Source organism: Ranitomeya variabilis, chromosome 2, assembly GCF_051348905.1.
Source record: "Ranitomeya variabilis isolate aRanVar5 chromosome 2, aRanVar5.hap1, whole genome shotgun sequence".
Lineage (NCBI taxonomy): Eukaryota > Metazoa > Chordata > Amphibia > Anura > Dendrobatidae > Ranitomeya > Ranitomeya variabilis.
The window spans coordinates 546,188,942-546,210,668 of record NC_135233.1 but is presented as its reverse complement, the minus strand read 5'-3'; the positions used below and the strand labels follow the sequence as shown (position 1 = coordinate 546,210,668).

Here is a 21,727-nt window from a genome sequence, read left to right as displayed (position 1 = left end):
TCAAGCCCACAGCACCTTGAACTTCACTTTTCTTTCAGGAATACATACCCTAACTCTAACTAATCAGTGATTCCTCTTTTTGGCAATACTAACTCCACCCACTGTGGGCTAGTCCTAATTATTAACTGTTTCCTATACCAGTGACCTAACTTACCTAAAGTCACCATCTACCTCTACCCAAGCACTAACCTATATCCTACCTATGCTTACCCAATGCCCAGGCTGAAGTGTATCTTACTCTCACACTAGGATTTTCCTTTACAGCTGGAACATTCCTATAGCACTATGCTATACATTGTATACTATCACATCCTACATTATACATTAGTACAACATACAATAGTTACATTACCAAGAACTGAATAAAACAGAACACAATTCACATGGCACAAAACGCCATAAAACCGCACAACATTATTCTTGTAATTCAACGCTGTCTTCAAGGGCAGGGACAATGCAGTCCACACCCTTACAAATAACCCTAGCTACCTAAGGATCTGCTTGCAAAACGCTCATGTGTATAACCTGCTATAGAATAACTAGTCATTATGTCAGCTTCCCTTCTGGGAGGAGTTGTACTTTCTATAGGAAGTAACAGGATACCTTGGTCAGTTCCTATGTGCCAGGCAAGAGGCCAACATGGAGCTCAGCACAGCACTCCTCCTGGGGCTCATCCTTCTGGCTTATTTGTGGTGGAAGACGTCTCGCCCTAAGGATTTCCCTCCAGGTCCTACACCCCTGCCTGTGTTTGGCAACATGCTGCAGATGGACTTCACCAATCCCCTGCAGAGTTTGAAGAAAGTAAGTGCCGAGTACAGGGAGTGGGGGCATAGGACAGCTTGGAGTGGTTTATTAATAGAGATGAAAGTACAATATTGTGTCATTGTTTCTGTAAATATATAATACCTGCTTCCGTATTGTATATACGGTCTTGATACAGAAATAATTATGATGTGATCTACAGAAGGAACATACAGAATTCATACTGTATATAATGTTAGTACACAGTAAGACTTAAGAAGTAGCAGATGTCAGTCTGTGACATATAGTAGAGCTGACTGCGTCATTTGCTGTATCTCTTCATGTGTTAGTATTGATTTGTGTCTATGCAACGATAGATAACGCAATAAATTTATCTTAACTCTGAGTCTTGCTGTGTACTGGAAAAATATTATTAGTCACAATGACAAGTATATTGATGTAATTAGGAGCAGTTTATGACGTTCTTATATATTGGAAATAGCGCAAATGAAGGTGTTGTCTCTTCAAAGACAATTCTTTAAAAAATGTGGTCTCACTGTAGACAACCTCCTTCTGATGCAGCTATAGCGAAAATGAAGTATTATATGGATCCATTGTGATGACTAAAGTAGCTGCTTATGTTTATACTAGATGGAGGCCTGATGCTATCGCATCGGGAGGGCGGTAATGTCGTGATGGGGGCAGGCTTTGCAGCTTTGAGAATCTCTCCCCCCATGTGCTCACCCACCTATCCACTCTTTTTCCCCATGTGCTGACTTCTCCCATCTGTGCTGTCTTCTTTGACCTGCCTACCCCATGTGCTATCCCCCCCCCCCCATCTCTGTCACGATCCATTTTTGGATTTGTGCCAGATCTGGTTTCCCTCAGTTCATAACTTTTTCTTTTCAGGTCATCAGGGGTTAATGCAGTGACCTGCTTGTGTATTGCATTGCTTTGCTGCTGGGTCAGCTGATGTGGGTGGTGACCACTCCCACCATCCTTTAAAAGGAACCTGTCACCCCCAAAATCGAAGGTGAGCTAAGCCCACCGGCATCAGGGGCTTATCTACAGCATTCTGTAATGCTGTAGATAGGCCCCCGATGTATCCTGAAAGATGAGAAAAACAGGTTAGATTATTCTCACCCTGTTGAGGGCAGAGCAAAGTACTGCAGTGCGCAGGCGCCGGGAAAGGTCAGAGAGGCCCGGCGCCTGCGCACTGCAGTACTCTGCTCTGCCCTCAAAAGGGCAGACAAAGTACGCCTGCTCCGGAGCCTCAGCGTGAAGACAAGAAGAGGACGTCATCGTAAGAAGATGGGAGACCCCAGACCGGACCACGACGCCCATCGGATGGGACCGCCCGCCCAGGTGAGTACAATCTAACCTCTTTTTCTCATCTTTCAGGATACATCGGGGGCTTATCTACAGCATTACAGAATGCTGGGGGTGAGAGAGAGAGAGAGAGATTTTCCCTGCCTTGAAAATCCTTCCGGGCATGCTCAGAGGGAAAAAACCTGGTTCGTTGCTGGATTCCTGTGTGTGACGGTCAGCGACGGATCCTGCGCCCATAGGCTTCCATTGTAGCCGCCGACGGACAATGCAGGACCCGTCGCTGACCGATTTTCCGACGTGCAGAAAAACGTTCCTGAGAAAGTGAAAGTAGCCTTAGTTCATTCTGCAGTGACCAAATTGGGAGAAGGAGCTTGCTGGGATCAGTAGTTCTTCAGCTGATTCCGGTGTATCTGGTGTTTCGTTCCCGCCATGCTGTGCTTTGCAGCAATAAGCTAAGTGTTGTTTTCCTACTTCTTGTCTGTTATACCTTCCCTTGGTGTTTTATTAGTGCAGCGGTGGGACCAGTGTTCTCGCTTGCCAATTCCCTACCCAGGGATAGATGCTGGGTAAGCAATGGCTTAGGTATCCTGCTCGGTGACAAGTTGAAAAAACCTGTATGGGGACTTCAGGGAAATCAGGGCACATCCTTAGGAGAGTGTAGGAGGTGTCCATCTCCCTGTTCCCTATCGCAGGGCCCACCGTTGTAATTGTGTCCCCAGTTTTCCCTTGTTTGTTGTACTGTTGGTGACTGACCTATGGTTAGGTCGTGTCACACTGCTTCAGTCACATCGTGACAGTCTCTCTCCTTCCTGTGGTGTGTTCTCCTGTCAAAGACAATTCTGACATTACAGCAGGAGATCGCAGAGGATACATTTTGTGAGGTAAAATATTTTTTAAAAACCGTCAGTGAAATATTTTACCTCATAAAATGAATCCACTGTGATCCCCTGCTGTAATGTCAGTATTGTCTTTTGCTTCCTCCGCTGCCCTGGAGATATGGTATGCTCTGAACACAGTCAGACACTCTCATCCCTGTGTCTGACTGTGCACAAAACATACCACATCTCCTGGGCAGGGGAGGAAGCAAAGGACAATACTGGCAGCATTACAGCAGGAGATCGCAGAGGATACATTTTGTGAAATATTTTACCTCACAAAATGAATCCACTGTGAACAATAAAAGTACACATATTTAGTATCTAAAAATGTAATTTACCCGAAAATGGTACCAATAGAAACATCAACTCGTCTCACAAAAAAAACAAGACCTCATATGACACTGTGGGCCAAAATATGGAAAAATTATAGCTCTCAAAATGTGGTGATGAAAAAACTATTTTTTGCAATAAAAAGCGCCTTTTAGTGTGTGACAGCTGCCAAACATAAAAACCCACTATAAATTGTAAATCAAACCCTCCTTTATCACCCCCTTAGTTAGGGAAAAATAATAAAAAAAAATGTATTTATTTAAAATCAGGGTTAGGGTTGTGGCTAAAGTTAGGTTTAGGGTTGGGGCTAAAGTTAGGGTTAGAGTTGGGGCTAAAGTTAGGGTAAAGGTACCTTCACACTAAGCGACTTTGCAGCAAGAACGACGACGATCCGTGACGTTGCAGCGTCCTGGATAGCGATCTCGTTGTGTTTGACATGCAGCAGCGATCTGGATCCCGCTGTGATATCGCTGGTCGGAGCTAGAAGTCCAGAACTTTATTTAGTCGCTGATCACCCGCTGTCATCGCTGGATCGGTGTGTGTGACACCGATCCAGCGATGTGTTCACTTGTAACCAGGGTAAATATCGGGATACTAAGCGCAGGGCTGCGCTTAGTAACCCGATATTTACCCTGGTTACCATTGTCACCGCTGTGCTCTGCTTTACGGCCGGCCGGCGCTGACACATTCAGTGCAGGGAAGCCGCCGGCGGGGGACGTGACAGACATCAGAAGGTGAGTATGTAGTGTTTTTTTTTTTTTACTTTTACAATGGTAACCAGGGTAAATATCGGGTTACTAAGCGCGGCCCTGTGCTTAGTAACCCGATATTTACCCTGGTTACCCGGGTGCTGCAGGGGGACTTCGGCATCGTTGAAGACAGTTTCAACGATGCCGAAGTCGTTCCCCTGATCGTTGGTCGCTGGAGAGAGCTGTCTGTGTGACAGCTCTCCAGCGACCACACAACGACTTACCAACGATCGCATCGCTGGTCGTGATCGTTGGTAAGTCATTTAGTGTAACGGTACTTTTAGGGTTGGGGCTAGAGTTGGGGTTAGGGTTTAGATTATGTTTACGGGTGGGATCAGGGTTAGGGTTTGGATTAGCGTTGGAATTAGGGTTAGGGGTGTGGTTACGGTTAGGGTTGTGATAAGGGTTAGGGGTGTGTTTGAGTTAGGGGTGTGTTGAGGCTAAATAGTAACCTAGTAATATAGTTAACAAGGCCGAAAAATGACATTTGTCCATCCAGTTCAGCCTATATTCTGTCAGAATAAATCCCCAGAACTACATCCTTCTAAAGAACCTAATAACTGTAAGATACAATATTGTTACGCTCCAGGAAGACATCCAGACCTCTCTTGAACCCCTCAACTGAGTTCGCCATCACCACCTCCTCAGGCAAGGAATTCCAGATTCTCACTTCCCTAACAGTAAAGAATCCTCTTCTATGTTGGTGGAAAAACCTCTCCAGATGCAGAGAATGCCCCCTGGTGACCTTCACCTTCCTTGGTATAAACAGATCCTCGGAGAGATGTTTGTATTGTCCCATTTGTAAGGCAGCGGTAGCACCGTATGGAGTGAAATGGCAGTGACCCAAGCAAGTTCAAAACAAAAAGTGTTTAATGTCCAAAAACTCACACAGTGCACAGCACGCTGTATCCTCCGGATCGCAGCCAGGAAAATAAAAGACAGTCTGAAATGTAGGGTGTCAGCTCCTTTGGATCCATGTGCCCCTGTGTTGCCTCATACAGGGAGTGCTCTGCAGACAACTGCTCTGTCTGCTGCCAAGACCAACACTGACACACCCCTCCCTATAATACAGGGCTTTTAATCAGTCACTGCTTCACCATTTGTAATCACATCTACACCTCTGACTGCAATAACCCCTCATGGCCTCACTATGCCTCCGTGCGCATTGTGCCTAGGTTGGTGACCCCTATGGCAGGTATCTCAAAATCTTCATGTTCTATGCCCGGCACAACCTTTACTGTGAGAGGGTTAACCCTGGTCTCCAACAGGGATCAAAACAGGGGCAAGTCTCTCCCCAACACAGTCCCATATGGAAGGGTCTTCGCCACTCCCACCACATGTTTAAAGTCCCCACATGGTGTACAAAAATTGACCTCAGCTGTCAGGTACTCACGGATTTTCCCATGGATACCCACCACCTCCACTTTCTGTCCTTCGGTTTTGTCCCCGGCAACAAGGGACCTATGGACCAGAGTCACTTTACTCTCTGTGTCCAGGAGTGCCTCTGTGCAGCACCTGTTCACAAGCACCTGCACAGTTAGTTCACTGCTGGCAGTGCCCATAGTGGTGGCACATACTGGTTGGGCATACATAGATACATGGTGAGTATGCCTGCAGTCCATGGGCTCAGATGTCACAGAACAGTTACTAGCCCCATGTTCAGGCTCTGGTACCACATCCTGAGTGAGTTTGTACCACTCAATCAATCCTACCAGCAGGTCCAGATTGCCCAGGTCCCTTTGCCCGAGCCAATGCTGCATGGCAGCTGGCAGAGCCCGCACCATCCGATCAACCACGACTCTCTCCATCATCTCGATCAGTGAAAAAAACTCAGGCTGGAACCACTCCTCCACCAACTGCAACAAGTCATTTGCCTGAGACAAGGCGGGCCGAGACTCTACATAGGAGCACTGGTATACCCAATGATCACCCCTCACCTTAGGGGTCTCTTATGACTCTGCTGACTACCCCTCATCTTAGGGGTCTCCTATTTACCATGCTGAAGCTCTGCTAGCTTCCACTGCAGCGCCTCTTGCTGCTGCAACTGCAGCTCCTGCTGCTGCAGAACCTCTTGCTGCTACTGCTGGAACAGCAATGCGTCTAGCTCGTGCTGCTGCCACTGCAGCGCCTCTTGATCGTGCTGCTGCCGCATGAGTATCAGCTCTTCCAACAGCTCCTCCATATTTACAGCAGACTTGCACAACAACAAGTAGCATTGTTTGGGGTATGCCTCAGTTCACACTGCCTGCATTCTCTCCACCATATGTAAGGCAGCAGTAGCACCATATGCAGTGAAATAGCAGTGACTCAAGCAAGTTCAAAACAAAATGTGTTTAATGTCCAAAAACTCACACAGTGCACAGCACAGCTCCACATACCCCAGTGTTGCCTCACACAGGGAGTGCTCTGCAGACAACTGCTCTGTCTTGCTTCCAAGACCAACACTGACCCACCCCTCCCTATACAACAGGGCTTTTAATCAGTCACTGCTTCACCACTTGTAATCACATCTACACCTGTGACTGCAATACCCCCTCATGGCCTCACTATGCCTCATGCGCATTTTGGATAGCACAAACAGCACCCCCTAGCTGCAACAGGGGCACTGCGTTACACATTATATACTTATACATGGTTATTAGATCGCCCCTCAGTCGTCTTTTTTCTAGACTGAATAATCCTAATTTTGCTAATCTCTTTGGGTATTGTAGTTCCCCATCCCCTTTATTAATTTTGTTGCCTTCCTTTGTACTTGTGTGTTAAATATGCTTATTTTGCACATTTATTTAATCAGGACTTAACCAGGTGCATTACTCTTAAAGAAAAATGTCATGATATTCTCATAAAAAAGGTAGTGGTTTATTGAATTGTCCACAGAAAAACCACATTGCAGCAAAACATGAAAATAGATGAAATAGTTACGAACAGATTGTCCATGTGTAAATATCAGCACTTGATACTCATCTTTCCCAAAGTTCTGAATGGTAAAAGCCACCTGTCTGTGTGAAATCTGAAGGTCATCATGGCTACCGCTACCAGCTGTTGCTTTCTTGTCTGATGTCCGTGGAGAATGATGGTGAAGGCAGGAGGTGACAGCCCTCACGTGACAAAAGGCCCCCACACCCTCCTAAGAGACGTTTATATATGTGTCCTACAGACCACGTGTTGCCCTTTATATGGAGTTGACTTATACTCTGCACAGAAATAGCCCTTTGTAATGTCAGCAAGAAGCATTGTGCTCAGTACAGGATTGAATAAGAATCATTCAATTAATAAATAATATTTAACATTGTGCTAGTTCTATTATATCCTTCCTGAGCACTGGTACTGGTACTGTACACAGTACTCCATGTGCGGTCTAACCAGGGATTTGTACAGAGGCAGTAAAATGCTCTCATCATGTGTATCCAGACCTCTGTTAATGCACCCCATAGTAACATTATTAGGTTACGTGTGTGGATAGGGTTGGGATTAGGGTTAGGGGTGTGTTGGGGTTAGGGTTGGAGTTAGAATTAGGGGGGTTTCCTCTGTTTAGGCACATCAGGGACTCTCCAAACACGACATGATGTCCGATTTCAATTACAGCCAATTCTGCGTTGAAAAAGTAAAAGGTGCTCCTAAACCCTTCCGAGCTCTGCTGTGCACCCAAAAAGTGGTTTTCCCCCACATATGGGGTATCAGCATACTCAGGACAAATTGGACAACAACTTTTACAGTCCAATTTCTCCTGTTACCCTTGTGAAAATAACACTTGGGGGTTCAAAGTTCTCACAACACATCTAGATACGTTCCTTGGGGGATCTATTTTCCAAAATGGGGTCACTTGTGGGGAGTTTCTACTGTTTAGGCACATCAGTGGCTCTGCAAAAGCAGACATCCGCAGAGCATTCCATCAAAGTCTGCATTCCAAAACGTCACTACTTTCCTTCCGAGCCCCGACATGTGCCCACACAGTAGTTTCCTCCCACATATGGGGTATCAGCGTACTCAGGACAAATTTGACAACAACTTTTGGGGTCCAAGTTCTCCTTTAACCATTGTGAAAATAAAAAATTGGGGGCTAAAAAATGATTTTGTGGAAAAAAAAGATTTTTTATTTTCATGGCTCTGCATTATAAACTTTAGTGAAACACTTGGGAGTTCAAAGTTCTCACAACACATCTAGATTAGTTCCTTTGGGGGTCTAGTTTCCAATATGGGGTCACTTGTGGGGGATTCCACTGTTTAGGTATATCAGGGGCTCTGTAATCGCAACGTGATGCGCTCAAACCATTCCATCAAAGTCTGCATTCCAAAACGGCGCTCCTTCCCATCCGAGCTCTGCCATGCGCCCAAATGCTGGTTCCCCCCACATATGGGGTATCAGCGTACTCAGGACAAATTGCATTACAACTTTTGGGGTCCAATTTCTCCGGATATCCTTGGCAAAATAAAAAATAGTGGGCTAAAAAATCATTTTTGTGGAAAAAAATATATTTTTTATTTTCACAGCTCTGTAAATTTTGTTGTAAAGTTGAGAAATCGATGGTCAACGTGAAACCATTCTATCTTCCTAACAAAAGCAAAATTATGTTTCAAAAATTGTGGTGATGTAAAGTAGATATGTGGGCAGTGTTATTTATCAACTATTTTGTGTGATATCCATAAAAATTCAAAGTTTGAAAATTTTTCTTTTCACAAATATACGTAAATCATAGCAAAGCAATGTTACCACTATCACGAAGTACACTATGTCACAAAGAAATAATCTCAGAATCAGTGGGATCCATTGAAGCCTCCCAGGTTTATTACCTCATAAAGTGACAGTGGTCAGAATTGAAAAAATTGCCTTGTCCGGAAGGTGAATACAGGCTTCGGGGTGAAGGGGTTAAAGGCAAAATGGCCGTAGTTCACAATATAAGTTACTCGGCATATTGTGTGTATGAAGGAAGGTGTCTTGTCCTTATGAAACAAGAAGGTATAGGGCCTCTCTGGGCAGCTTTAGCACAGCTCTTTTCAGTTGCTACTGCAGGTAATATTATGCACAGTCCAGGTAATACTACATTGATGGAGGGACTTTAAAGGGACTCTGTCACCTGAATTTGGAGGGAACAATTTTCAGCCATAGGGGCGGGGTTTTCGGGTGTTTGATTCACCCTTTCCTTACCCGCTGGCTGCATGCTGGCTGCAATATTGGATTGAAGTTCATTCTCTGTCCTCCGTAGTACTCATGGTTTAGGCCCTACCATTCCTATTGCAGGGAGTAGGATGGACAAAGTTTGTGGCGTGGCAGACACATGGATCTGGTTTCCGGCTGGAAGCACATAGGAAGACCAGTATGCAGGAGAGCATTTGTTCAGCCTTATCTCCCTCGCATAAGGTGGAGGCAACTATGTGGTGAATGTTGTCCCCTCAGCATGGACTGGAGCAATGGAGCTTTTTTCGTCTGCCTTGACTAGACAGGACTGTAGTAAACAAATTTTTACCAGCTCACATTGCGAGGAAATTAATTACCTAACTTTCATATGCATACATTGACCAGCAGATGGCAGCAAAGTACAGTTTATGAATCCTCAGTGCATGGACATTACAGCACTCAATGTATTGCATCTCCTGACTCAGATTTGGACACTGGAACAAATCTAAAGCAATATGACAATGGTTTCAGTCCGCAGCATTGTGATATCCCAGTTTAAATAGTCACTGGCAAAGTATTGGAGGGGACATGTTTCACTGAAGCTATTAGCTTCAATGATTTGAAACCTAGAAGTTTTGCTCCAGCACACCAAGAGAGGGGTTTGTCAGCCATAATAATAATAATAATCTTTATTTATATAGCGCCAACATATTCCGCAGCGCTTTACAGTTTACCAGTTTCAAACAACAATCATAGGTAACAATGTTAACAATACAGCAATAAAGCAAAATAAGACGACCCTGCTCGTGAGAGCTTACAATCTACAATGTTTGAGGCCATGTGCACACGTCAGGATTTCTTGCAGAAATTTCCTGAAGAAAACCAGAAATTTTCTGCAAGAAATCCGCATTTTTTTTTTGCGTTTTTTTTCCGTTTTTTTCGCGTTTTTTTTTAGCATTCTACCTAATGGTCCCCTGGTGTCTTCCCACCCACTCTTGTATTAAGGGGTGGTTATAACGGTTATTACGGTTAGGGTACATTAATTCCTAAATGTACAGACAGTTATCAGGAAGGCAGAACTTACAAAGCATTAAGTTCAACATTTCCGCTGGTGACCACCCTAGTGACTCCATAACTGCGGGAGGGTCACAGCAGTCATAGGCACTTTCCTTATTCAGTACAGTGCCTGCCATACAAATAATATGCCTCCCTTCTCCCTTCACTACCAGCCCCACCTTTCTCTGCTTAACTGGTAGACCATTGTTGTCAAGCCTGCCTGGGTTATGGAGCCCGTGAGGTAGAGGCTTGGGAAGTGCTTTAACACACCCAAAGCCTTTAACTTAATTTGCCTATGCATTGAAGCACCAATTTTTCTTTAGGAGATTAAGAGAACAGTAAAGATATAGATGACTTTATCTTTCAGAGAGTAAAATGACTATATACACAGTTTAGGGGAGTAGGGGGTAGATAATTTTGGACAGAATCCCTTTAAAACCTCCTTCACACACTTTTAGCAGTCATTTTTTTTCTTCTCCTTTTCATTGCATTTTTTACACGTATTTTTTGTTACATGTTTTCCCACTGATCATAATTTGTGCATTGTCATCCTGTATGGAAGCCTGTGAAAAAACATTAAACAAAGTCAAAAGTATGCAAAGTAGAAAAAAACAGACTTTTATGCCACAATAATCGCAGTGATTTGGGGCAGATATACATACCATAAAAAAGTAAAATGATTAGTTACAGCCAAGTTACTACTCAGGTCATCATTTGACACCATGGAGTTTAAATAAGACAATTGTTAATTGAATAAGGTGGACACATGGATGTTCTATCTTCAGCTCTCTTCAGCTCTCTTCAGCTCTCTTCCGCATTCCTTAGCTTTCTTCTGCTCTCATCAGCTCTCCTCAGCTCTCTTCAGCTATCCTCAGTTATCCTCAGCTCCCCTAAGCTCCCCTCAGTTTTGTTCCCTTTTCCTCAGCTCTCTTATAATAATAATATTTAGTTTTATATAGCACTAACATATTCTGCAGCGCTTTACAGTTTGCTCACATTATCTTCAGTTCTCCTTAGTTCTTCTCAGCTCCCTTCAACTATCTTCATTTTTCTTCTGCTTTCCTCAGCTCTCTTCAGTTCTCCTCAGCTCTCCTCAGCTCTCCTCAGCTCTCTTCAGTTCTCCTCAGCTCTCCTCAGTTCTCCTCAGCTCTCCTCAGCTATCCTCAGCTCTCCTCAGGTCTCTTCAGGTCTCCTCAGGTCTCCTCAGTTCTCCTCAGCTCTCCTCAGTTCCCTTCAGTTCTCTTCAGCTCTCCTCAGATCTCTTCTGCTCTGCTCTTATGACAAACTGTAATACATTCTGCTGTTTAGAACTCATATTTCACTTACAAAAAGTTTGATGACAACCAGTATAACCATGATTATAATTTCCAGAGGGATATCCACCCAGTTTTCATGGACCATTGAATGTTAAATATGCTCAGTTATATAGCGAACAGGTTTTGTACTATCTTCCTTATATCCTAAACACCATTTTTATCCTTGGTCAGTTTTCTGAGAAATATGGTCCCGTGTACGGCCTCTCTCTGGGATTTACTCCAGCTGTGGTGGTGCGAGGGTTTAAAGACCTTAAAGAAGTTCTTGTGACTAAAGGAGTTGAGTTTGCAGACAGACCTCAGAACAGGATATCAGAAGTCATCTCTGGTAAAAAAGGTACATGCTGCTTGGAATATTCTGATATTTATGGCCCACTCTAGGTAGAATAATGGTCAGGGCTGATGGATAAATTCATACAAAAGTACAGTAGAGCTGTCCATACAATGCAAATTTTAGATGAGATAAAAAATGTAAAATTATTCCCAGCAAACCATCTTTTAAGTTTTGCTTTCTCTTCCATCCTGTATTTTGCGTTTCCCATTAGATCAGCCACATATCTCTTCTTCCCCTCATTATTGTCTAGTCGTTAAAGCAACGTACACAATAACGTTGGACATATCAGAGTAAATGCTGCTCCAAAATATCCTCTGGCAGCTGACATTAGGAAAGTCAAGCATTGCACATTTTATTCCTTTTAAACGCTTGATCCGTTTATTGTCAGGGGAGATGTGATGCTACCAGAGATGTTTTGGCTGAAGTTTCTATGCATTGACAGCACATGAGTGCTCGACTAAGAGTTAGGTGTTTGTTCCACAGTTATCTCATGTGTATGGGTACCTTAAGGGTATGTATACACATACAATGGTCCACTGCTGATTTTTCCGCAGCAGATTTGATAAATCCGCAGGGCAAAAACACTGCATTTTTCCTGCGGATTTATCGCAAATTTACTGCAGATTTACCGCAGTTTTTGTGCAGATTCCACTGCGGTTTTACACCTACGGCTTTCTATTATGGAGCAGGTGTAAAACCGCCACGGATTCCGCACAAAGAATTGACATGCTGCGGAATGTAAACCGCTGCGTTTCCGCGTGTTTTTGTTCCGCAGCATGGGCACAGCATTTTCGGTTTCCCATAAGTTTACATTTTACAGTAAACTCATGGGAAACTGCGGATCCGCAGCAAAATCCGCATCGTGTGCACAGAGCCTCAGGCAACTGACCAAAGGCAAAGCCTTCCCCCATGAGCTCTGATGGCAAGAGGTCATATATATTGTTAAGCACTGCCCTTTTTCTAAGCCCCATTCCCTCACTCATTCAGCAGCCAAAAGTACAAACAAACAATCAGCAATATTACATTAAATAATAGGTGCTAGATTTCCAGTTCCCTTCTTCTCTGAAAAGGCTAATTGCATATATAAATTCCCAGGGTAGCATTGCATGGCTTATACAGTAAAGGTACCTTCACACGAAGCGACGCTGCAGCGATAGCGACAACGATGTCGATCGCTGCAGCGTCGCTGTTTGGTCGCTGGAGAGCTGTCACACAGACCGCTCTCCAGCGATCAACTATGCCGAGGTCCCCTGGTAACCAGGGTAAACATCGGGTAACTAAGCGCAGGGCCGCGCTTAGTAACCCGATGTTTACCCTGGTTACCAGCGTAAAATCTAAAAAAAACAAACAGCACATACTTACATTCACGTCCCCCTGCGTCCACTTCCTGACTGACTGAGCGCCGTACAGTGAGAGCAGAGCGGTGACGTCACCGCTGTGCTGCTTTCACTTTCACTTTGCGGCGCTGAGTCAGAGGAGGAAGCAGACTGCAGGGGACGCAATGTGAGTATGTGCTGTTTGTTTTTTTTACATTTTACGCTAGTAACCAGGGTAAACATCGGGTAACTAAGCGCGGCCCTGCGCTTAGTAACCCGATGTTTACCCTGGTTACCAGTGTAAAATATCGCTGGTATCGTTGCTTTTGCTTTCAAACACAACGATACACAGCGATCGGACGACCAAATAAAGTTCTGGACTTTATTCAGCGACCAGCGACATCACAGCAGGATCCTGATCGCTGCTGCGTGTCAAACGAAACGATATCGCTAGCGAGGACGCTGCAACGTCACGGATTGCTAGCGATATCGTTATAATGTCGTTTCGTGTGAAGGTACCTTAAGTCTCCCTACAACTTGGCACTTTCCACGTGAAAGAGTGCCGAAAGTCTGCAGAAAATAATTGACCTTAGAAGGATCACTAAACCAATACATAAATTACAATGAAACAGAAATCCTGCAAGGAAAACAATAGTTAATGTCTTGCTGATTGTTATGAGTATGCAAACAGACTTTTCAGATAGGAAAAGGAGAGAACTCATAGTGGAGCGCCCCAGCCAGGGCCTAGGGGTACACGGTACCGGGTCCGGTGGTCATTAAAGGGGAAGTCAATGGCAGCGACCTGGTCTGTGGCCTGGGCATCCAAATTAAAGGGAAGGACTTTAAAAGGGTATTTAGGAATAAGAATGCTCGTGACACCACCTGTGGTATTCAGCCAGGGGTGACCGACGCTGATTAAAGGGGTCCACTGGGGTGATGTTATGGCAGCAGGGATGGTATAACTGACCACAGGTGAAGCTGGGTCTCCAGGGCTCCTGGTTTATTTGGCAAAGATGGTGTGGTGCCAGAAATGATCAAAGGACACAGGGTTGCAGTCTCTTTACCTGTTTACTGGTGATTTACGGCCACATTCCAGGGTAGCGGTAACAGGTGTTGGTGAGGTCCGTTCTGCCTGGAAGCGATTATGGATCCCCTTTTCATGTTAGGTTGTAAGCCTTCCTTCTTGGGCTGTAAGGCGACTCCCATGCTGCCTATGGCTCCACACAAGGTCCCCTCTTTCCCTGTCCTAAGACAGTACCCGCATGGAAGGCAACGCAAACCTTTTTTCAGGTGTCTCTCAGATGCCTCCGGGCTCTGTATGTTGCTGTACCTTCAGGTGTGGGTGTGGACAGACGACTTAGAATCTTCTACCCTCCAGTTGTGCTGTGGGACATGCAGTTCCACACAGCCTCGGGCACCCGGTGTCCGGTTTCTGTGTTTCAGCTTGGAAGGAGCCCAGTCACAGCTCCCTTCCAGCTCCTTAATTCTCCTGTGCTTCTCCCCTCTGGCACTTGTTACCAATGCAACACTCCTGCTTCTCCACTCTGTCCTGGAGCTGCAGCACCATGTGGCTGCATGGCCCCAGCTCTTTTGTTCTTGCTCCTCTCTCCTTCACTCCCCACTAAAAACTGCCTAACTCCTCCTCCAAGCCAGAATACATATATCTCAAGGAAAGCTCCCCTGAAATCATGTTCAGAGCTCCCCCTTCTGGCCTGGAGTCAGAACGTGTTGCATGTACAATACAGACCAAAAGTTTGGACACACCTTTTCATTTAAAGATTTTTCTGTATTTTCAAGACTATGAAAATTGTAAATTCACACTGAAGGCATCAAAACTATGAATTAACACATGTGGAATTATATACTTAACAAAAAAGTGTGAAACAACTGAAAATATGTCTTATATTCTAGGTTCTTCAAAGTAGCCACCTTTTGCTTTGATGAATGCTTTGCACACTCTTGGCATTCTCTTGATGAGCTTCAAGAGGTAGTTACCGGAAACAGTTTTCACTTCACAGGTGTGCCCTGTCAGGTTTAATAAGTGTGATTTCTTGCCTTATAAATGGGGTTGGGGCCATCAGTTGTGTTGAGCAGAAGTCTTGTGGATATACAGCTGATAGTCCTACTGAATAGACTGTTAGAATTTTTATTATGGCAAGAAAAAAGCAGCTAAGTAAAGAAAAACGAGTGGCCATCATTACTTTAAGAAATGAAGGTCAGTCAGTCCGAAAAATTGGGAAAACTTTGAAAATGTCCCGAAGTGCAGTTGCAAAAACCATCAAGCACTACAAAGAAACTGGCTCACATGAAAACTGCCCCAGGAAAGGAAGACCAAGAGTCACCTCTGCTTCTGAGGATAAGGTTATCCGAGTCACCAGCCTCAGAAATCGCAGGTTAACAGCAGCTCAGATTAGAGATCAGGTCAATGCCACAGAGTTCTAGCAGCAGACACATTTCTACAACGACTGTTAAGAGGAGACTTTGTACAGCAGGCCTTCATGGTAAAATTGCTGCTAGGAAACCACTGCTAAGGACAGGCAACAAGCAGAGGAGACTTGTTTGGGATAATGAACACAAGGAATGGACATTAGATCAGTGAAAATCTGTGCTTTGGTCTGATGAGTCCAAATTTGAGATCTTTAGTTCCAACCACCGTGTCTTTGTGCGACGCAGAAAAGGTGAACGGATGGACTCTACATGCCTGGTTCCCACCGTGAAGCATGGAGGAGGAGGTGTGATGGTGTGGGGGTGCTTTGCTGGTTACACTGTTGGGGATTTATTCAAAATTGAAGGAATACTGAACCAGCATGGCTACCACAGCATCTTGGGAGTGGCATGCTATTCCATCCGGTTTGCGTTTAGTTGGACCATCATTTATTTTTCAACAGGACAATGACCCCAAACACACCTCCAGGCTGTGTAAGTGATGGGGTGCTACGCCAGATGACCTGGCCTCCGCAGTCACCAGACCTGAACCCAATCGAGATGGTTTGGTGTGAGCCGGACCGCAGAGTGAAGGCAAAAGGGCCAACAAGTGCTAAGCATCTCTGGGAACTCCTTCAAGATTGTTGGAAGACCATTTCTGGTGACTACCTCTTGAAGCTCATCAAGAGAATGTCAAGAGTGTGCAAAGCAGTCATCAAAGCAAAAGGTGGCTACTTTGAAGAACCTAGAATATAAGACATATTTTCAGTTGTTTCACTTTTTTGTTAAGTATATAATTCCACATGTGTTAATTCATAGTTTTGATGCCTTCAGTGTGAATTTACAATTTTCATAGTCATGAAAATACAAAAAAATCTTTAAATGAGAAGGTGTGTCCAAACTTTTGGTCTGTACTGTATGTGTACCACCTGTTAAAGGGATCTTCCTTCCTTCCAGGTATGGCATCACCATCCCCAAAAGGAAGGCAACATCACTGTAACAACCGGTTTCGTGGGGAGTCCCCCCTCCCAATAAAATTCAGTACTCCCGGACTAGGAAAAGAAAAACTAAAACAGTACAGGTTAGAAATGTGCAATAAAATTTTTGTAAATGCATTTCAACAGGTTAAAACAGGTACAAAACTTTTCTTCTATTTATGGGAGGCTCTTCTCTTTGAACATTGCAAAACATATAAATTACATGAGTGCAAACATTTTAATCATATATCAAAAGTGCAAACATTTTTAATAACAGGGCGTCCTTGTGCACCAATGATAATGATGAGCGGGACCTGTTCTAAACCCCCAACGTTGATCTTGGGCGGGCTGCAAGGCATAAACATCTAGACCTTGTCTTCGGCCACGCCAAATGGTTTTTCTTCGGGTCTGTGATCAAAACGGGTTCCTCTCACGCTGACGGCGCATGGTAAAACCAACAATGGGCAACTTAAGAGGTGCCAACTATTTACAGGGAAAAGTTTTTAGGTATTTCACCGTTCATAACCTTCCTGTCCATCAAACTCTAACAAACATTATCAAATATTTTTGAACCAGGTAACTAACTATAAACCACAACTGTCATTATCTGTTGATTCTTGTTCTTTATTTTCTCTTCCAGGGCAGGTTTCCAGGTTTGCAACCTCCTGGTTGGGAATAGTGTTCTCTAGGTGTCAGAACAGGTGACTCTATTGAAAACAGTCCAGCAACTGGAGTTTGTGTAGCCTGGATTTGCACTTTACTCTCAGTGGCTACATCTAGATCAGCTGTTTGTCCTGTACATCTTATAACATTCAGGGCATAGTATCCCCTTTCACCATTGTGCTAGGTGAATGTCACTTTGTCTCCAGGGTAAAGGTCACGGTATGAGGTCTGACTTAGGGTACTGTCACACAGTGCCATTTTGATCGCTACGACGGCACGATCCGTGACGTCGCAGCGATCGTATGATTATCGCTCCAGCGTCGTAGACTGCGGTCACACGTTGCAATCACGGCGCTGGAGCGATGCCGAAGTCCCCGGGTAACCAGGGTAAACATCGGGTTACTAAGCGCAGGGCCGCGCTTAGTAACCCGATGTTTACCCTGGTTACCAGCGTAAACGTAAAAAAACCAAACAGTACATACTCACATTCCGGTGTCTGTCCCCCGGCGTCTCAGCTTCTCTGCACTGTGTAAGCACAGCGGCCGGAAAGCAGAGCGGTGACGTCAGACGTCACCGCTGTGCTCGCTTTCTGGCTGGCCGGCGCTCACAGTGCAGAGAAGCTGAGACGCCGGAGGACAGACACCGGAATGTAAGTATGTACTGTTTGTTTTTTTTACGTTTACGCTGGTAACCACGGTAAACATCGGGTTACTAAGCGCGGCCCTGCGCTTAGTTACCCGATGTTTACCCTGGTTACAAGCGAACACATCGCTGGATCGCTGTCACACACAACGATCCAGCGATGTCAGCGGGTGATCAAGCGACGAAAGAAAGTTCCAAACGATCTGCTACGACGTACGATTCTCAGCAGACACTGCGATATCGTAACGATATCGCTAGAACGTCACTAATCGTACCGTCGTAGCGATCAAAATGGCACTGTGTGACAGTACCCTTAGGGTGCCTCCAGTGTATGGCTTCCTGCTGCCTGCATGCCTCCAGGGACAAGGGTTCAGGTACCAGCAGGTCCTCCAGTATACCCCCCAGGTCTGTCATGTGGTCCCAGGTTACTGCTGTTACTACCAGGCCGGGCGTTAGGGTTGGCAGGGGCTCTAAAGGTCCCACCAGGGTCTCCTCATCTACTGGGGCAGTTTCCATACCTGCTTCTCCGGTGCCGGTCCCCTTCTCCGCTGAGGTTGAGGGCTCGGGCTCCAGGTCTTTCATATGCGCCGTCATCCTTTTCAGCAGTGCCTCTTTCTTCGGCTCAGCTGTGGCTGTGAACACTGGTGGCAAGCTCTGGTGCTTCATGGTCATCACTATTTTTAGCAGGGACACCTTTCATGCGGTCACTGTCGCCAGCTAGGTCCACAGGAGTTGTCGGGCCAGCTCCTCCATCTCTGCGCCGAGGAGCTCCAGATCCAATTCTGTTGTCTGGTCCGGGTTTTCGTCTGGCTGACCGGGGAAGTCCACTCCTCCTTCCATAGGCTCCGGCAGCTCTCCACTGCTGTCGGCCATCGCTTCTACCAAGTAGCGTGCAGCCATGCTGCGGTCATGCTTTCCCACTCCTCTCTTCTCTCTTTCGTGGGCGGTCCTTGCTCCACATGGTGCAACAATGGCAGCCATTAAATGATCTAACACAGTCCATGGCACACAGGACCCAATTTTTAGGGTCAGTCCATCCTGTTTGTGATGCCAAGATTTGGAGCGCCCCAGCCAGGGCCTAGGGGTACTCGGTGTTTCTGGTGGAGCCGGAATTCTATCGGTTATTCACATAAACTCCTCGCCGGAGGTGCCAGCATTCTAGGGGCTTATTTCAGCCGTGTCCCTGACTGCATACACAAAACTCCTCGCTGGAGGTGCCAGCATTCTAGGGGCTTATTTCAGCCGGGTCCCTGACCACACACACGACCACACTGGCGCTGAGCTCGTACATATTTGACACTAGCGCTTGGCCGTGCGGTCATGAGAACCTTATATAGCTGCAGCACCTACAGGACCTTCCAAGAAGGACCAATGGAAGGCTGCCACAGAACTAAATCAGGTACAGGACCTTCCTGGAGGACCAATGGAAGTTGCTGCAGTACCTGACCTGAGCATGTGACCCTTGATCTTCACTGAGAGATCTTACCCTGGGCATGCTCAGTGTGTGCAAAGCAGGACTTAGTCCCAGAAAAGCCTGCTCGCCGCAGATCAGTGCAGGGTACAATAGCAGAGCCTGGAGAGGCAGCAGTAACCCTTTGCACAATATCAGACTCAGTGAGACGCTGGGACCGACGTCTCCGCTGAGCAGGCTCCACTGCGGCCGATGCAGAATGGGAGACCGCAGCAGACACGGCTTGAGATTCCCCCTGTGCAGCAGCAGGAACTTGACTCCTAACACTCGGTACCGGGTCCAGTGGTCATTAAAGGGGAAGTCACAGTGGTAGTGACCTGGTCCATGTCCCTGGGCGTCCAAATTAAATGGAAGGACTTTAAAGGGGTATTTAGGAATAAAAATATTTGTGATGCCACCAGTGGTATTTGGTCAGGGGGTGACCGACGCTGATTAAAGGGGTCCACTGGGTTGATGTTATGGCAGCAGGGATGGTATAACTTCCCACAGGTGAAGCTGGGTCCCCAGGGCTCCCGGTGTATTTGGCAAAGATGGTGTGGTGCCAGAAATAATCAAAGAACACAGGGTTGCAGTCTCTTTAACTGTTTACTGGTAGTTACGGCCACAGTCCAGGGTACCGGTAACAGGTGTTGGTGAGGTCTGGAAACAATTATGGATCCCTTTCTCAGGGGAGGTTAGAAAGCCTTCCTTCTAGCCCTGTAAGGCGAGTCCCTTGCTGCCTAAGGCCTCACACAAGTTTCTCTATTTTCCAACGCGAGCCTTTTTACAGGTGTTTCTCAGTTGACTCCGGGCTTTGTATGTTGCTGTACCTTCGGTTCTGGGTACAGACAGATGACTTAGAATCTTCTACCCTCCAGTTCTGCTGTGGGACATGCAGCTCCCCACAGCCTCAGGCTTCCGGTCCCTGGTTCCTTTGCTTCAGCTTGGAAGGAGCCCAGTCACAGCTCCCTTCCATCTCATTAATTCTCCTGTGATTCTCCCCTCTAGCACTTGTTACCAATGCAAAGCTCCTGCTTCTCCACTCTGTCCTGGAGCTGCAGCACCATGCGGCTGCATGGCCCCAGCTCTCTTGCTCTCGCTCCTCACCCCTTCACTGTCCACTAAAAATTGCCTAACTCCTCCTCCAAGCCACAATGCATATATATCTATGGAAGCTCCCCTGAAACTGGGTTCAGAGCTCCCTCTTCTGGCCTGGAGTCAGAACGTGTTGCATGTATGTGTACCGCCTGTTAAAGGGATCTTCCTTGCTTCCAGGCATGGCATCACCCTCCCCGAAGGGAAAGCAACATCACTGTAACAACCAGTTTCCTGGGGTGTTACAATAGTGCTACCTATTGTACTGTATGTAGTAATCCTTAAAGTCAATATTAACTCTTTAATGTCCTTGTGTGTTTTTTTTTTTTTTCATCATTGTGAAGCAGGAGGACTGATTTGGCTGGGTGAGAGGCCTCTGACAGGGAATTTTATGGGGTAATGGTTAGACTCTTTGTTAGAGTCCTCTCACCCAGCCAAATCAGTCTTCCTTCTTCGCAATGAAGAGGGCACTTGAGCTATAAAAGGGTTGATATTGATTTTAAAGATTGCAACATCCAATGGTTAGCACTGAGTTCTGTCCTTTTCCTGTTTGAATAGTCTATTGGCAAATGACTATCAGCAACATATTAACTATTGTTTTCTTTGCAGAATATCTGTACCACTATAATGCATTTCTAGGTGTAGTGTTACTTCTAAAGTCAATTTTTTTTCAGCCTTTTGGCATTCTTTCATGACATACAGTGTATGTATAAGTAGTATATAAGTTGTGTATTATACATTTTGTAATTTCATCCAGGGATAGTTGTTGCTCCCTATGGAAGAGAATGGAAGGAGCACAGACGTTTCACCCTGTCTACCCTGCGGAACTTTGGGCTAGGTAAAAAGTCAATGGAGGAAAGAATTTATGAGGAGAGTGTGCACCTTGTTGAAGAATTTAAGAAAAATAAAGGTAAGTGTGATCTGTGCATGTCTGCTTGAATGGATCAATTAACAATCCGTTTCACGGATTGTATGTAGAAATAGATAAACTTCAGCCCCAGTTCATTAAAGGTTTTTGCTAGAATTTTGGTGTAAAAAGTTTTTAAAAGTCGCAAATGTTTTGTGCAAATTGAGGGGGAGAATAAATGTTGTGATTTTTAGCATTTTCACACCATTTATGCCCATCACTGCCAAAATAGGTGGAACTGGGGTGTGACAGGATGTGGTGGCCCTCACTCAACAAATTCATGACCAATCTTACTCCAATCCTTGACTGGATTAAGATTTAGAGGAAGGCGCATATGGAGGCACACATCATTTTGTGCCTTGTCTGAGTCATTAACAGGCATGTGCAACTTAATGAGTCAGATGCCT

The 21,727-nt window shown here is 45.5% G+C and overlaps 1 protein-coding gene across 1 annotated transcript in view; it reads left to right on the top strand.

Annotated features, from left to right (window-relative positions):
* Positions 1 to 606: 606 nt before the first annotated feature.
* LOC143807019 (cytochrome P450 2J6-like) overlaps positions 607 to 21,727 on the top strand; it is a 28,871-nt gene continuing 7,750 nt past the window's right edge. The window contains exons 1-3 of the mRNA XM_077288173.1: positions 607 to 801; positions 11,687 to 11,849; positions 21,171 to 21,323. Of these exons, the coding sequence (XP_077144288.1) occupies positions 640 to 801; positions 11,687 to 11,849; positions 21,171 to 21,323 (478 nt within the window). The 5' untranslated portion in view covers positions 607 to 639. The remainder of the gene's footprint in view (positions 802 to 11,686; positions 11,850 to 21,170; positions 21,324 to 21,727) is intronic.